Here is an 18,776-nt window from a genome sequence, read left to right as displayed (position 1 = left end):
GCCACTGTCATAAGAGATAACAAAAAATGTTTTTACAAATATATTAACGACAAAAAGAGAGCCATCCTTTATTGGATGCGGGGGCGAACATTTCCACTGAGGATGAGGAAAAGCCTGAGGTATTTAATGCCTTCTTTGCCTCAGTCTTTAATAGTCAGAACAGTTATCCTTAGGGTACTCAGCACCCTGAGGTGGAAGTGAGGGACGGCAAGCAGGATAACCCCCCCAAAATCCAAGAGGAAGCAGATAACGACCTGCTACGACACCTGGACGCTCACAAGTCTATGGGGCCAGATGGGATCCACCCGAGAGTACTGAGGGAGCTGGCAGAGGAGCTTGCCAAGCCACTCTCCATCATTTACCAGCAGTCCTGGATAACAGGGGAGGTCCCGGACGATTAGAGCCTTGCCAATGTGACGTCCATCTACAAGAAGGGGCGGAAGGAGGATGCGGGGAACTACAGGCCTGTCAGCCTGACCTCGGTGCCAGGGAAGATTATGGAGCGGTTCGTTTTGAGGGCGCTCACAAGCCATGTCCGGGACAACCAGGGGATCAGGCCCAGCCAGCACGGGTTCATGAAAGGCAGGTCCTGCTTGACCAACCTGATCTCCCTCTATGACCAGATGACCCGCCTAGTGGATGAGGGAAAGGCTGTGGATGTGGTCTATGTGGACTTCAGTAAAGCCTTTGACACTGTCTCCCACAGCATTCTCCTAGAGAAACTGGCGGCTCACGGCTTAGACAGGTACACTCTTCGCTGCGTAAAAAACTGGCTGGACGGCCAAGCCCAGAGAGTTGTGGTGAACGGAGTTAAATCCAGTTGGCGGCCGGTCACGAGCGGTGTTCCCCAGGGCTGAGGTTTGGGGCTGGTCTTGTTCAATACCTTTATCAATGATCTGGATGAGGGGATTGAATGCTCCCTCAGTAGGTTTACAGATGACACCAAGTTGGGTGGGAGTGTTGATCTGCTCGAGGGTAGGAAGGGAGGGGACCTGGGCTGAGGCCAATTGTATGAGGTTCAACAAGACCAAGTGCCGGGTCCTGCACTTCGGCCACAACAACCCCAGGCAACGCTACAGGCTTGGGGAAGAGTGGCTGGAAAGCTGCCCAGAGGAAAAGGACCTGGGGGTGCTGATTGACAGCCGGCTGAACATGAGCCGGCAGTGTGCCCAGGTGGCCAAGAAGGCCAATGGCATCCTGGCCTGTATTAGAAATAGTGTGACCAGCAGGAGCAGGGAAGTGATCGTGCCCCTGTACTCGGCACTGGTGAGGCCGCACCTTGAATACTGTGTTCAGTTTTGGGCCCCTCACTACAGGAAGGACACGGAGGTGCTGGAGCGTGTCCAGAGAAGGGCAACGAAGCTGGTGAAGGATCTGGAGCACAAGTCTTAGAGGAGCAGCTGAGGGAACTGGGGTTGTTTAGCCTGGAGAAGAGGAGGCTGAGGGGAGACCTTATCGTGCTGTACAACTTCCTGAGAGGAGGTTGTAGTGACGTGGGTGTTGGTCTCTTCTGTCAAGTAACTAGCGATAGGATGAGAGGAAATGGCATCAAGTTGCACCAAGGGAGGTATAGACTGGACATTAGTAAAAATTTCACTACTGAAAGAGTGGTCAAGCCTTGGAACAGGCTGCCAAGGGAAGTGGCTGACACACCATCCCTGGAAGTATTTAAAAGACATGTAGATGAGGCACTTAGGGATGTGGTTTAGTGGGCATGGTGGTGTTGGGTTGACGGTTGGACTTGATGATCTTAGAGGTCTTTTCCAACCTTAATGATTCTATGATTCTTTTTTAAATATTCATATAACACTCCATTTTGTTACCCTCTCTAAATATTAATTATCTTCTGTTTAACAATAACTTTCTTTTTCATTTATATGTAATCCTTCTAAATTTAAAAGTTTGTTCAACCAGTTTAGATAGATGACCAAATATGCAAAATTGTCTTTCACAGTAATTGCAATTACTGTATGATGAAACAGGGCAATATAAAATAAAACCAACAGACATTCTGATTTTCTATACAGTGAGAAAAATTGTATATAAAGTACGTATACCACCGACAGCTGAAAAGGGAGGTATTTCTGTGGAATAACAGCAAGAAATTCACTGAAACAAGAGTTTGCAAAATATCAGTGACAGATATGAAAACAAAACCACATCTTCACAGCTGATCATTTTGTGCAATAAAATTGCTAAATGAAACAGATGTCTCTCCATTTCTCAGCTTGGCTGACATGATTCACAGATGCCCATTAGCCAAAATAAGTATAGGAAACACTTTATACTAAAAGTAGCAGAGAAATATTTCGCAGAACTTTTTTTAATACTGGAGTATAATGACAAAACTTTGCAGTGCTGATTGACACACTGCTCATTCATGTCAGAGCCGGGTAAAGATTCAGTGTTCAAGGCTGTCAAGCACATAGGGTGGTCTTTAGCCATCTTGATTGCTCTGATAAAATCTGGATTGAATTAAGAGCTAAGAAAATGAAATGAGAGGTATTCTCTTTCCTTGCTTACATATAATACACATTTTCACTCCTTTAATTATATCTGGAAGCCTTTCATTGTATCTATAGCTTTGTGTTTCATGATCACCCAGGAAGACCTTCGGAAATGTCATTCTGAATTTTAAATTTTTCTACAATAACTGTGGATTGTTATGTGTATACATAAAATTTAAATTGGATTATGAATCCAAAGTGAAATTATTAAGCTTTTTTGGAAAATGCAAAGTGTTATAGCTTAAAGTGTTCTTCTAAACCATGCAGGTTGGTATTCCTTATAAATATGTTACTCTAAAGTGCAACTATCAGCTCCCTAAAAGCCTTTATGTGGATGTCTCAAAATCTTATAGTCAGCTCCCTTTCCAGTCTTTTGTCTAATATAGGTTGGGGGAAAAAAAAGTTTGAATTTGGTGGAGGTAAGAGGTTAATGATTTTGTGAGTGGTGTAAAAAGAATATTTTTCACTTCCAAATCAGCTTAGTACATAGCTACAGGAGAAGGAATGGAAAACCATCAACATTGGTAGTACCTTACATATTAGACAAATAAGTATGTGTTGTGGTTTAACCCCAGCTGGTGACTAAACACCACACAGCCGCTTGCTCACTCCCCTACGGTGGGATGGGGGAGAGAATCAGAAGAGTAGAAGTGAGAAAACTCATGGGTTGAGATAAAGACAGTTTAATAGGAAAAGCAAAAGCCACGCACGCAAGCAAAGCAAAACAAGGAATTCATTCACTACTTCCCATTGGCAGGCAGGTGTTCAGCCATCTCCAGGAAAGCAGGGCGCCATCACGTGTAACGGTTACTTGGGAAGACAAATGCCATCACTCTGAACGTCCCTGCCTTCCTCCTTCTTCCCCCAGCTTTATATGCTGAGCATGACATCATATGGTATGGAATACCCTGTTGGCCAGTTGGGTTAGCTGTCCTGACTATGCTCCCTCCCAGCTTCTTGTGCACCTGGCAGAGCATGGGAGGCTGAAAAGTCCTTGACTAGGGTAAACGCTACTTAGCAACAACTAAAACATCAGTGTCTTATCAACATTACTCTCATACTAAATCCAAAACATAGCACTATACCAACTACTAGGAAGAAAATGAACTCTATCCCAGCCGAAACCAGGACAGTATGTTAAAAGATCTTTACACCCTGAATTGAATCTAAATATAGTTGTTCAAAAGCTTCATATTTTGTAGTGTAGGGGTTTTCTTCATTTTCTGATTTAGTTCTGTTCTGTGCTTCTAGTGCCAGCCAACATTCTCAGGCACCAGAATGCAGTTATTGGGATTGCTAAATTATTTTGCAAGTTCCTGGTGTCCTTTTGCGCTCCAAACAATTTCCATGCATGATTTGTGAGTTAAATTTGGCCAGATACTATTTCTGGGAACTGTTTGCATAGGGTTATGCTATTCTGGAGATAGAGAATTTATTAGAATGGACTTTGTCAGATTCTGCTAACTGATTTCTGAGTTAAAGAACAGGCACTGCAGCCTCAATGTACTATTGTCAACTTCTGTAAGAATTTATAATACCAGATCTGACTTTGGAAAGCATATGGGAAAATTGCAATGTGCCCATTTGAAGATTTTTTTGCCCCTCAATCTTTCTTGCTCAAACGAGCCTTTATTTTGTATTTCTGGTGCACATGGCCAAGCAATAGCACCCTCCTATAACTGTTCTTCATCACTCTCTGTGAAAATACTGTATCTAGAGGTCATGGACCATCAGTGAGCTCTTAGGACCAAAACGTTTTTGAAGATAAGGTGGTATCCTAGGAATACTTGGAGAAAAAACACTTAAAAGGATTTTGAGGACTAGTTACACTAAATGACATTATAAAATGGGCCATGGCCTGCAAGATACTGTCCAGTCCCCTAAAAAGAATGTTACCTAGAAGGGTGAAAGGTCACAACTTTAATGGGCCATCAAGAAAGGAGCAGGAGGGATTAAAGTTCACAGTAAAAATTCATTCCCCAAAAGGGGAGTGAGAATGGCTTGAAACCTTCAGTTTGAAGTGAGCAAGAGAAATGGAAGGAAAAGAAAGAATAGGATTTATTTGCAAAAGATTTCTCTTAACATCTACTTTCCTACGCTTCATGTTTGGTGGAGCTTCCTATTTCTTTATTTATTATAGAATGAAATAAAGAAAGTAGTAAGAAAATGTGTATTTTGTAAAGTAAACATACACATACGCAATGTAAGCAAAGTTTAATTTGTCATTCTTTGATAAATGTTTACAGTGTTTCTCAAGGTTTATTTCTGAACTGAAAGAAAATAGGAAAACCTTTATATAGAAAATCAAAGTTCAGAGCAATGATAGGTTTCTAAATTTCTACCATGAAGGCTTTCATCCAAGTTTCCACATGAGCTGCTTCTGTTCCACATATTGCAAGTGTGTGGGAAACATTCAGTGTTTGAAAATGTTTCATGGCAGAGAAGTTTACTGTTTGACTTCAGCTTATTCTACCAGACCACTGTGTATGTTTCGTTTCAGCACAAAAGGCAAGGAAAGCCGCATTCAAAACCCTAATAGTTGAATGTTCTACCTTTGATACTGACTTAAAATGGATGCTTTGGAAGACAATATGAGGGCACCATAGACAAAAAAGAGAGATATTTCCATGACTGCATGCCAAGGGGAATATTTATACTAAGCTACGTGTATAATGTTTTTCATGATCTGAAATGTGAGCTTAAATCAAGAAAAACCCTTCACATGACTAAATATGATCTGACTGCAGTTCTAATTGATGTTGTTAATGTGTGTTCAATTAACTGTTTTTAGGAAGGAAAAAAATGCACTAGTTCTGTCTTAAACTTTTTGAAACATTCTGGTATTTTCTGAGTGTGATTTTTAAAAAGTCTTTATTTTTTTATTTGCACTTCATTTTTGTAATCAGAGCTTCTACTTGATTTGCTGAAGCCAAAAATAAAAAAAGTGTACATTTCATGGTGAAAATGAATCTGAATGCCAGGTTCTTTCAGTTAATTATGAAATCAATGAGATTGGAAGGAACTTTCCAACAAGGTGATGAAAGAAATTATGGTAAGTGTATCCAAAAGATCAAATGAGCCAACCACATTACTGTATTGAACAAAGCAACATAATTGAATATTTTTTTTTTGTTATGGATGTACTAAAGTCAGTCAGTACTACAAGTCATTAATAGATGAAGTTAAGCTTTGTATTATTTACATAATGGATATTAAATCAATACTGAATGCTTAATAAATTTGTTTCTTTCCTTTAGGCTATTTACAATAGTTGATGGAGTGAAAATGATAATGACTTAAAATGAAATGTTCTCCAATTTAGGAGAAATATAAATAATATGAAATAAAATTTAAAAAAAAATTAGTATGACATGGAACAAGTTGTTCTATTTTCCTTAATTGGCATGTATTCTGCCATGTTCTTTATCTGCTTAGTGAATTTACAACTAGCACAGCAGGTTGTGAATTTTTAATAGGATCTCTTCAAGGAAGGAGAAGGTCAGTATTAACATAAAAATCTTCTTTAAGAATTGTGGTGCAAAGGTTTCTTAGCAGAGAACAGGTGTTGCTGCAAAACTAAAATCTGCCACAAGAGTCATGTTGAAAGATTCTTGGAGCTAAGTTAGGAAACAAATGCCTCAGTATGACACCATGATTGCCAGTCAATGGCAAATTACTTTGTTTTGTTGGTATTAAACTTTTGTTGGTCGCAGAATGATTTAATATATAATAACATATAATAATTACTTTTAAAAAGAAAAAAAAACCTTTTCATTACTTCTAAATAAAATGCTTTTATTTTTCTTCCTTTTCAGCTTCATTCTGACCAGGACAAGGGAGATGGATCCCTCAAATACATTTTGTCAGGAGATGGGGCTGGTACTCTTTTTATAATTGATGAGAAAACAGGTGACATTCATGCTACTCGGAGAATTGACAGGGAAGAGAAAGCCTTTTATACCCTACGTGCCCAAGCTATTAATAGAAGAACTCTGAGACCAGTGGAACCTGAATCTGAGTTTGTCATCAAAATCCATGACATCAATGACAATGAACCAACATTTCCGGAAGAAATTTACACTGCCAGTGTTCCTGAAATGTCAGTAGTGGGTAAGTGCTTTATACTGAGGCACAAATGCCTGCTCTATGTTACTTGACGAATAATTTCCCCATTCTCTGTAAAGTCAGTCATGTTTGGAATTCTACCTCATGGGTTAAGTATTTTTCATTTTGCTTTTCTTTTCAAACACTGGAATTGCAACCAGAAACAGATTTTTGTGATTTGACATCTATTTCTACTTGAAATATTCAAATTATTAGTGATTTGGAATATAAATATAAATAGAAAGCAGTTAATGATGAATCACCGTCCTCCGTAAGAACTGTTAGAACAAGATCACTAAATTAGCCTGTTGAAAGCTCAATGATTTTTTCCTTTCATTTTCACTGGAGAACCCCAGTGATGATAAGCAGTGAATGGAGAGCTGTCTCTACTTTCACTCTTTCTGTGGCTGAGGAGAGTTATATGTTTACTCATGTGCTGTTGATGCACTGCCTGAAGGTAGACATCCTCTTTATTCTCTTTGCTTTCAGTTTTTTAGTGTATGGACAAATCCTCTTGTGCTTTCAGTTCCTCCCTTAACTAACTCATGAATGGGAGCTTCACAAGTCTTAAACAGCTGTTTGAGTTAATCTTTCTTCTGTTTGCAATGTATCTTCAGCTCCTATCTTAACTACAAAGTTGTGGCCTAGATCATGCCAGTTGGTCAGATTTATAAACAATAGCATTTTGGAATATGAACTATTATTAATCAGTGCATACAATTCTTTAGAAAGAATCTTGAAAAGCTTAAAAATATATACAGTCTCTTTTTAAAAATTAATATTCACTTATTCATTGTATAACTGTAAGTATAATACTAATTTCTAAATATTCAGAAAACACACAATAACTTCAATACCTCTTTTGGCTATTATTAAAATTTTAATTACTACCACTGCCTGAACTAGATCAAACAGTGTTTTGAGATGTTTTATGCATACAGGTATTGAAGTTTTAGTACTTATTTTCCTGGGCTTTGGAAAATGTTAAAAGAGCAAGAAAATACATAGTTATTGAAAGAGAATGGCCTCAGCAAAGCTGTGCAGCAATGTGTGGAAACATAATACTAATAATTTTCTATTCTTAATAAGATATTTTAATCTGCTTTTAGTTTGTGGTTGAATCATTTTTTAAAGTCCCAACATTCAGCAAGTGGGTTTTAGTATAAAGGAAAACAAAAAAAAGAAGGAGGAAGAAATCTGTCAGATGATTGCATCGGGCTGTACTGGAATCCCATCAAACCAGTCCACATAAAGAGGAGAACTGAAAAGTCTTCTTTCTTTACTGTTCCAAAATAGAACAAAATGTAATATTGATTTATTAATTTACTGATGTATATAGCTTTAGACAAAGGATCTTGAAAGAGCATTGCTGCATTTTCTAGAGAGGCATATGGGAAGATTACAGTAGGGATGAAAAAAGACATCTTAGAGCTTCCACTTTAGTTCTCATGTTCTTTCTAGAAATTCCAGAAGGCATTTCTTAAAATATTCTTGGAAAGATTTTATGCAAATGATTCAGTGTTTTCATTAAATGTTATGCTATTATATAACATTCAGATATAATCTATTGATTCCTAATTTTGTCAGTCTCAATTACATAAAGATCATCTTTTTCTTAAGTGTTCTCAAACATCCAAGACATTATTTCAATGATTCAAAAACATTCAGGATGCAAGGTTCCAGTGTATCTGTACGTCCACATAGATCATACAAATTTTGAAAGTGCAAATTTTGCTGCAGTGTAAAAAAATAAAAGCATGATAAGAAAAAGAGACATGATGATAAGAAAAATATCCAAAAAACTACACTGATGGGTAAAAAACAAAAAAAGGTTGGATGTATTTAGAGTATTAACCCTGTATCTTGCACAAATAGTTGTACTGAAACAAATAGACTTTATTCTGTCAATAAAATGACCATAATTTAGAGAATTGTGACTAGGTTAAAATCTGTCATGTTCCTGGATTTTATAAATGTGATCATTCAGCTGCTAGACTACTGACTACCTGATAGGTAGAATTTGCTTATATCTTTATGGCTTTTAGCTTTATGGCTGATCCCTAGAGGCATATGTTCATCTGCAGTCCATGAGCGGATGATATAATTTTATAAGGTATTCCTCAGAGTTGATTCATTTCTTCATAACACTAATTTAATTTTCCAACTTAAACAAATGTACTCTGCAATCTCAAAACTAAAGGCTGAATGGAGAAGGGGAGAAATGTTCTAAAAGAAAAAGCTGTATAAAACTTTTGAGGCAGATAGAATTAATTAGAAATTTTAAAGTCAGTATGTTAAAAAGTCTTCACATGTTTGTATAATAATTAAATATATTATCACATAATTAATTACAAAATATTTTTAAATCAGTATCTTTTTTATCATACAATTCAAGCATTTTTAGTACAGAAACTTGTATGAGAAATTTATGAAAAAAGAAACATAAAAAATTATTTTTGTTATGACATCACCTCCCCATCAAAAGGAAAACAGGAAGAAATTCCTGCATTGCTCTATTTTGCTCTCTCCAGAATTTTTTTTTTCAGTTATAGTATTGCAAGTAGCCCATTACTTCCCCAGTGCTGTCAGTCATGGGCTAAGAAAGTGTCAGACTTGTTGATCTAAGGAATGCAGAGAGAAACTGCAGTCGGGTATAATCGTACTGTTGCATTCAATCTGTCTCCTCCTGTGGTACTCACCTCTGTGAGCATATAAAAACATATAACCTTTCTATAAGTGTCTGAAAACATTAAGCAGAGTTTAGGATATGAATATTGTCTCAGGTATAGGTACAGTAAGAGAAATTACAAAGACAAATTACAAATTACCTGGGCAAGTAGATAGCATTAGAGAATCATAGAATCATTAAGGTTGGAAAAGACCTCTAAGATCATCAAGTCCAACCGTCAACCCAACACCACCATGCCCACTAAACCATGTACCTAAGTGCCTCATCTACACGTCTTTTAAATACTTCCAGGGATGGTGACTCAACCACTTCCCTGGGCAGCCTGTTCCAAGGCTTGACCACTCTTTCAGTAGTGAAATTTTTCCTAATGTCCAATCTAAACCTCCTTTGGCGCAACTTGAGGCCATTTCCTCTTGTCCTATGGCTAGTTACTTGGCAGAAGAGACCAACACCCACCTCACTACAACCTCCTTTCAGGTAGTTGTAGAGCGCGATGAGGTCTCCCCTCAGCCTCCTCTTCTCCAGACTAAACAACCCCAGTTCCCTCAGCTGCTCCTCATAAGACTTGTGCTCCAGGCCCTTCACCAGCTTCGTTGCCCTTCTCTGGACACGCTCCAGCACCTCCATGTCCTTCTTGTAGTGAGGGGCCCAAAACTGAACACAGTATTTGAGGTGCAGCCTCACCAGGGCCGAGTACAGGGGCACGATCACCTCCCTGCTCCTGCTGGCCACACTATTTCTGATACAGGCCAGGATGCTGTTGGCCTTCTTGGCCACCTGGGCACACTGCCGGCTCATGTTCAGATAGGAGTTATATTGTTCTGTAAAAAGTGCTATGTTATCAGGACTGTAATATTTTCACTATCTAGTCCAGCATAGTCAACATAATATGGCATTGCACTATACTGGGCATCTGAGAAAGAGATAGATTACTGGAACCGCACCCTATTTGCCCTGGGACAGGCCCAACACGCAGACAGGACACATGACACAGAGGATTCCCTATCCTCTCTCCACTTGGCAGAATGTGGTGACTTAAGGGATAGGGGGCAACGGTGACAAGTTCCTGCCTGGCGCAGCAGGCACTTCTCCTCCGTGACTACCCCACCTTCCCAGGTGCCCTTGTACAACAGGTATGAGGCTCTGCAAGTGGAACCAAATAATAACGAGGACGATGGTTCATCTAGGTTGGAGGTGTCGCCAAGGTTAAGTCAGCCTACGCCCTGCATCAAAACCACTTCCATAAAGAAAAAAAGACTGGTCATTGTAATAGGAGACTGCCTTCTGAAGGAAACAGAATGCCCAATATGCAGACCGGACCCACTTCTTAAGGAAGTCTGCTGACTCCCTGGGGCCCGGGTTAAAGACGTGACGAGAAAACTTACTACCCTGGTACAGCCCTCGGATTACTATCCATTATTGATTTTTCATGTAGACTGCAATGAAGTTGCATTAAGCAGTCCAAGGACAATCAAGAGAGACTTCAGGGCCTTGGGAAAACTGGTTAAGGGGTCAGAAGCACAAGTAGTGTTCTCCTCTATTCTTACAGTTGCAGGGAATGATGAGGGAAGAAACAGGAAGAGCTGGCAGATCCACACCTAGCTCTGAGCCTGGTGTCACCAGCAGAATTTTGGGTTTTTTGATCATGGGTCAGTCTACATGGCACCAGGCCTGCTGGCGACAGACAGTGTACACCTTTCTTTCAAAGGGGTAAAAGGTTCTTTGCGCAAGAGTTAGCAGGGCTCATTGAAAGAGCTTTAAAGTAGATTTGAAGGGGCAAAGGGGAAAAGGGATAAACCACGCTCACTAGAGATAAGTCTGGGGGTGGCACACCAATGTTTGAGATGTGCTAGCAAAGTCCTTCAGTCTGCTCCACGATGTGCTGAGAACACTAGAGCACATTTGAAATGTCTTTATACTAATGCGCGCAGCATGAGGCATCAGCAAGAGGAGCTAGAAGCTTTGGTGCAGTCCCAGAGCCACGACATCATTGGCATAAACGAAACCTGGTGGGATGTGTCTTGTGACTGGTGTGCTGTGATGGACAGTTATAGGCTCTTCAGGAGGGATAAGCAGGGCAGGCGCCCTGGGCAGAGGGGGCGGCGCTGTGTATAAGGGAGGGATTGGATTGTATGGAGCTTGCAGTTGGTGACGACATGGTTGAGAGCCTCTGGGTAAGGATGAAGGTTAAAGCAAATAAAATGGATGTTGTCGTGGGATTCTACTATCGACTACCCAGCCAGGATGATGACACTGATGAATTATTCTACAGGGAATTAAGGGATATCTCTAGATCAACTCCCCTTGTCCTTATGGGTGATTTTAACTTCCTGAACATCAACTGGGAATATCATACAGTGGACACAAACAGGTCCAGGAAATTCCTGAAGCATGTTGAAGATAACTTCTTGGTGCAGGTACTAAGGGAGCCGACTAGGAAAAGTGCCCTCATAGATTTGTTGTTTCTAAACAGAAGGGGACTCGTGGGTGAAGTGGTGATTGATGGCTGTCTTGGTCACAGTGACCACGAAGTAGTTGAGTTTCAGATCATTGGAGATAGGAGAAAAACTGCCAGCAAAACTTCGCCCCTGGTTATGGGGAGAGCAGACTTGCTGTTAAAATATGTTAACAGCAAAAGGAAGATCAGAGATAACATTGGTCCATTACTTGATGAGGTCAGTCACCTCACAAATAGGGATGTAGACAAAGCAGAGACGTTTAATGCCACCTTCGCTCTGTCTTCAACACCAATGATGGGTCTTGGGACCCCCGGAGCCCTGTATTGGAAGATCGTGACTGGGGGGATGATAAACTCTCAGCCGACTCTTGAACTTGTTCGAGGCTTGCTGCTCCAGCTGGATACGCATAAATCTATGGGGCCCAATGGGATTCATCCCAGCGTACTGAAAGAGCTGGCTGATGTCATCACGGGACCTCTCTCCATTATTTTTCAGTGGTTTTAGGAGTCTGGAGAGGTCCCAGTTGACTGGAAGCTGTCCCAATTTTCAAGAAGGGTAAGAAAGAAGACCCTGGTAATTACAAGCCTGGCAGTCTCACTTCAGTGCCTGGTAAAATTATGAGAAGGTTATTCTGGGAGTTACTGAAAAACACTTGAGAGACAACACAGTCATTAGTCATAGCCAGCATGGGTTCATGAGGGGAAAGTCCTGCTTAACCAACTTAATTTCCTTTTATGACAAGGTCACCCATCTACTTGACCAAGGGAAGCCAGTAGATGTGGGGGCTTTGGATTTTAGCAAAGCTTTTGATACTGTCTCTCACAGTATCCTTCTGGACAAAATGTCCAGCACACAGCTAGAGAAGTCCATAATACCTTGGGCGAGTAATTGACTGACAGGTCGAGCTCAAAGAGTTATAGTAAATGGGGGTTACAGCAGGCTGGCGGTCAGTCACCGGTGGGATTCCCCAGGGCTTGATTTTAGGGCCAGTGCTCTTTAATGGTTTTATAAATGATCTGGACACAGGAATCAAATGTACATTAAGTAAGTTTGCCGATGATACTAAACTAGGAGGAGCTGTGGACTCCCTGGAGGGTAGAGAGGCTTTACAGGCAAAGCTGGATATACTAGAGAGCTGGGCAATCACCAACCACATGAAATTTAACAAGAGCAAGTGTGGGATTCTGCACCTGGGATGGGGTAATCCTGGTTATATGTACAAATTGGGGGACGAGAGGCTGGAGAGCAGCCCCACGGAAAGAGATCTGAGGGTTTGGGTTGATGGCAAGTTGAAAATGAGTCAACAGCATGCCTTGGCAGCCAAAAGGGCCAACCATGTCCTGGCCTGCATCAAGCACGGCATAGCTAGCCAGTCGAGGGAGGTGACTGTTCCAACCTACGCCACACGGGTGTGGCCCCACCTCGAGTACTGTGTGCAGTTTTGGGTGCCTCAATATAAGAAGAACATCAAACTATTGGAGTGTGTTCAGAGGAGGGCAACAAAGATGGTGAAGAGTCTCGAGGACAAGACATACGAGGAGTGGCTGAGGTCACTTGGTTTGTTCAGCTTGGAGAAGAAAAGGCTGAGGGGTGACTTCATCGCAGTCTACAACTTCCTCAAGGCAGGCGGTGGAGGGGGCGGTGCTGATCTCCTCTCTCTGGTGACCAGCGATAGGACACGAGGAAATGGAATGAAGCTGCGTCAGGGGAAGTTCATATTGGACATTAGGAAAAGATTCTTCACTGAGAGGGTGATCAGTCACTGGAACAGGGTCCCCAGGGAAGTGGTCATGGCACCAAGCCTGACAGAGTTCAAGGAGCATCTGGACGATGCTCTTAGTCATATGATTTAGTTTTAGGTAGTCCTGTGAGGAACAGGGAGTTGGACTCGATGATTCTTATGGGTCTTTTCCAACTGGAGCTATTCTATGATTCCATGATAGAATTATTCACTAAAAATGAGTCTGAATGTTTTTAGAATGCCTTGCACTCCTGCTACTGTCTGTGCATCCAAGTTTGATAGTTTACTATCAATCACTTTATCAGGTGGGAAGGTTGGAGCACTAGACAGGCACATACACGTACACAAACACTGCTTTTTAAAATGACAATTTATTTAAACCAACTATATAGAGAAAATTTTTTTTATATATAAATATGATTGGTGAGTGGTAATAGCAAAATGATGTGAATAGCAAATGAAAAGGCATGGCTTTTTCACTACCAAATGTGAAAAAGGACCTGCTGCAGATAGATGGTAATATTGATCAGATGTCATGCCTTTTATTGGGGGAGACAACACTGGAACAATTCTTTTTGTTCATTAGTTCTAATTCTTGTAGAAGTTGTCGTCATCTTTTACATCCTCTACTTATCTTCTCTATATTTTCACCATCACGTGATGTTTTACAGATGTTAAATTTTTTTTCTTTTTTTTCTTTGTTATACTTTAAATCCAAGTCAATCTGTATTATGACCAGTAACTTACAAATTTTATGCCTTTGGGAGCCTCTGGTATGCATTCTCTGGGACTCTAGGACTGCATTCTCAAGACCTCTGCTATCATCTGGTGCCTGCACTCTCAATCCCAGTACTGAATATTATTGTTTCAAATGGATGTGTTTAATCTTATGTCTATTTTAAGAAGTGTCAAAAAAAACTAGTCAACTATTCTGCAGTTTTGCAACTATGTTGTCTATTTGTACACATCTGTACTGCAACCACAGTGAGGAGATGTTCATATTAACTCTATTTGCACTCGTCTGAATACCAGAAAGAAGACAGACATGGTAGCATATCACATTATATAAGTTTACTCATGTGCCTCATTGCTTTTAGAGCTACACTGTATAATGTAGATAGCAGCTAGAGTTCAGATCTATTGGGTTTCTCTTCATAAATTTTAAGTTTTCAGCAAGATTGCATATATCATTAATTTAATCAGTATACCACCATATCTCTGTTACTTAATAACTGAGGAAATTGGTAAACTTTTAATCACCAGAATTTCTTTACTAATTCATAAATGAAGGCTGTTATTGCCCAATGTCCTGCTTTCTTCACCAAAAGCATTAAAAGAAGTGCACAAGTAGCAAAAATGTGCAAGAAGCATCAGCTTGAAATAACTGAAATCTGTGCACCCTTTGGAGTGCTGGGTTTGCTCCATCCTAAAATGCCCTATACTATAAGGTACTACAAAGTGGGCCAGGAGCTAAGAAAAAGACTATTAAGTCTTTAATTACTCCTTCTGCCCACATCCTTAAGGTATCATAACATGATGTAGCCATACACCAGCTGCCTTCAGACCAGAAACAGCAGTTTTGATTTCTTCCTCAGGCTGTGGTATTAGCCAGATGGATACCTGAGAATGTGGCTATTTCTATTATCAAATACAGTGTCTTGACAAACGCTTATAAATTCTTTGTTGTCTTGTTCATCTTCTGCTGCTCATGAATCATAGTAAAGGCAGAGATAAATGGCTCAACTTCAGGATCTTGCAGTTGCGTCAATATCCTAGAAGACATCTTGTTCTCCTGATGTCTTTGTACTGATTACCAGATATTTTCTGTTCTTTCACTTTTTCCTTTCCTTACTTTCAAAGTTTATGACTGAGAATATTCTTATGGTTTTGACTACAATCTTCTGTTCTGTCCATCATATTTTTCACCTATCTATCTCTCTGCTCATTTAAAGGTTTCTTTTCAGAACTGAAGATTAGTCTATTTTCCTCTATACGGCTTTTCCTGTGAATTTTGCCTATTGGTATCTTTTAGACAAGCTTTCAGAACTTTCTGCTATTTAGACCTTTTTTTTTCATCATCATATCCTCTCTTTTATTTGTTGATGTTTCTCTATTCATCTGTTGTATCCTATATATTCTCTAATCACTCCTTGCCTTTATTCCACCCTGAATCTTCAGCACTATTTCTACTATCTGTCATGCTCCCTACCTGGTCTTTTCTGCTTCTGAATTAGGGATATTAATATATGCTTCATAACATGTAACCTCCCTCTGTGTTTACATGTGAACTACAGGTTGGGTGTCCCACAGTTAGCCTGTCATCTCTGCCTGTGGTTTTCTTTTTGTCTTTCTGATCAGACAGCATTTAGACCTACTCTCGCTTGGCTTTCTCCCTAGGCTTTTTATACACTCCCTCATTAGTGCTGTTCCACCAATTCCCAATGCTTAGTCCTCTCTGCCATAGCATTTATCTTATAACACTCCTTTCTTGTTTCCTATTAAGAAAGATTTTTTAATTTTTTTTTTTATATAGTTCTCTCACCAAACCCTTTTGCATCTTCTGACTTATAATTTCATAACATTAATAATGGCAGATTTTGAAAACCGAAATGATTATATTACATTTTTTGATTTTTTACAAACTCCAATTTCACTCTGCACACAAATCCTGCCATAAGGAGAGGGGACAAAAAAGGGAAAAAAAACCAAAACAAAACCAAAAAACCCCATGATTAAATATTTTTTTTTCTTTAAAAGGGACATCTTAAAAGAATTAGAAAAATCCATTGACGTGCTTGTTTCCAGGTTATTGTTTTCCAAGATACAGGAGTACTATGTAGCCAAAGACCTTTGTGATATCAACTTCTCTGAATATGCAGCGCTTTCCACTTCTCTGTTACTGTGCTTCATTAACTAGTTTATTTCAGGGGAGAACATGTGTCATTATTTCCTCTCTTTTCTGCTAGAAAGAGCAGAAAATTTCAATTAATTCGACTTGTTATTTGTATGGATAATTTACTAGGGAGGGTACTTGCTGTAGTTAAATATCACATAACTCAGTTGGGATTAAGGACAAGGAAATATAAGTTACAAATTCAGCTCTACAATGGATATTCTGTGGGTTCTTTTTCCCAGCTAATTATCTTCAGTGATTCTTATCTAATACGTCTATATCATATAGAATCATGATAGATCATCTAAGATCATCGAGTCCAATCATCAACCCAACACACCACGCCCACTACACCATGTCCCTAAGCACCACATCTACACGTCTTTTAAATACTGCCAGGGATGGTGACTCAGCCACTTCCCTGGGCAGCCTGATCCAAGGCTTGACCACTCTTTCAGTAAAGAAATTTCTCCTAATGTCCAGTCTAAACCTCCCTTGGCACAACTTGAGGCCATTTCCTCTCGTCCTATCGCTAGTTACTTGGCAGAAGAGACCAACACCCACCTCGCTACAACCTCCTTTCAGGTAGTTGTAGAGCGCGATGAGGTCTCCCCTCAGCCTCCTCTTCTCCTCTTCTCCCAGTTCCCTCAGCCGCTCCTCTAAGACTTGTTCTCAAGACCCTTCACCAGCTTCGTTGCCCTTCTCTGGACACGCTCCAGCACCTCCATGTCCTTTTGTAGTGAGGGGCCCAAAACTGAACACAGTATTCGAGGTGTGGCCTCACCAGTGCTGAGTACAGGGGCACGATCACCTCCCTGCTCCTGCTGGCCACACTATTTCTGATACAGGCCAGGATGCTGTTGGCCGCCTTGGCCACCTGGGCACACTGCCGGCTCATGTTCAGCCGGCTGTCAACCAGCACCCCCAGGTCCTTTTCCTCCGGGCAGCTTTCCAGCCACTCTTCCCCAAGCCTGTAGCGTTGCATGGGGTTGTTGTGGCCGAAGTGCAGGACCTGGCACTTGGCCTTGTTGAACCTCATACAGTTGGCCTCAGCCCATCGATCCAGCCTGTCCAGGTCCCTCTGCAGAGCCTTCCTACCCTCGAGCAGATCAACACTCCTGCCCAACTTGGTGTCGTCTGCAAACTTACTGAGGGAGCACTCGATCCCCTCATCCAGATCATTGATAAAGATATTAAACAGGACTGGGCCCCAGTACTGAGTCCTGGGGAACACCGCTCGTGACTGGCCACCAACTGGATTTAACTCCATTCACCACAACTCTCTGGGCTCAGCCGTCCAGCCCGTTTTTTACGCAGCGAAGAATGTACCTGTCTAGGCCGTGAGCCGCCAGCTTCTCTAGGAGAATGCCATGGGAGACAGTGTCAAAGGCTTTACTGAAGTCCAGGTAGACCACATCCACAGCCTTTCCCTCATCCACTAGGCGGGTCATCTGGTCATAGAAGGAGATCAGGTTGGTCAAGCAGGACCTGCCTTCCATGAACCCGTGCTGGCTGGGCCTGACCCCTGGTTGTCCCGGACATGGCTCGTGAGTGCCCTCAAAACGAACTGCTCCATAATCTTCCCCGGCACCGAGGTCAGGCTGACAGGCCTGTAGTTCCCCGCATCCTCCTTCCGGCCCCTCTTGTAGATGGGCGGCACATTGGCAAGCCTCCAGTCATCCGGGACCTCCCCAGTTAACCAGGACTGCTGGTAAATGATGGAGAGTGGCTTGGCAAGCTCCTCTGCCAGCTCCCTCAGTACGCTCGGGTGGATCCCATCTGGCCCCATAGACTTGTGAAAGTCCAGGTGGCATAGCAGGTCGTTAACTTCTTCCTCTTGGATTATGGGGGGTTTATCCTGCTCGCTGTCCCTGTGTTCCAGCTCAGGGGGTGAGTACCCTGAGGATAACCACTCTGACTATTAAAGACTGAGGCAAAGAAGGCGTTAAGTACCTCAGCCTTATCCTCGTCCTTGGTGGCAAGGTTCCCCCCCGCATCCAACAAAGGATGGAGATTCTCCTTGGCTCTCCTTTTGTCATTAATATACTTGTAAAAGCATTTTTTGTTGTCTCTCACGACAGTGGCCAGGTTGAGTTCTAGCTGGGCTTTTGCCTTTCTGATTTCCACTCTGCACGACCTAACGAGATCCCTGTACTCTTCCTGAGTTGCCTGCCCCTTCTTCCAAAGGTGATAAACTCTTCTTTTTTTCCTGAGTCCCAGCCAGAGCTCCCCATTCAGCCAGGATGGTCGTCTTCCCCGCCCGTTCTTCTCATGGCACATGGGGACAGCCCGCTCCTGCGCCTTTAAGACTTCCTTCTTGAAGAACGTCCAGCTTTCCTGGACCCCTTTGCCCTTCAGGACTGTCTCCCAAGGGACCCTCTCA

General features: G+C 41.4%; 1 protein-coding gene across 1 annotated transcript in view; it reads left to right on the top strand.

Moving 5' to 3' along the window:
• The window catches only part of CDH10 (cadherin 10), a 127,334-nt gene that overhangs the window by 72,790 nt on the left and 35,768 nt on the right, over nucleotides 1-18,776 (top strand). Inside the window, exon 3 of the mRNA XM_075142501.1 lies at nucleotides 6,323-6,617. Coding sequence (XP_074998602.1) covers nucleotides 6,323-6,617 — 295 coding nt within the window. The remainder of the gene's footprint in view (nucleotides 1-6,322; nucleotides 6,618-18,776) is intronic.

Source organism: Calonectris borealis, chromosome 2 (genome assembly GCF_964195595.1).
Source record: "Calonectris borealis chromosome 2, bCalBor7.hap1.2, whole genome shotgun sequence".
NCBI classification, from domain to species: domain Eukaryota; kingdom Metazoa; phylum Chordata; class Aves; order Procellariiformes; family Procellariidae; genus Calonectris; species Calonectris borealis.
The sequence above is the reverse complement of the archived record's forward strand: the minus strand, read 5'-3'. Positions and strand labels throughout refer to the sequence as shown.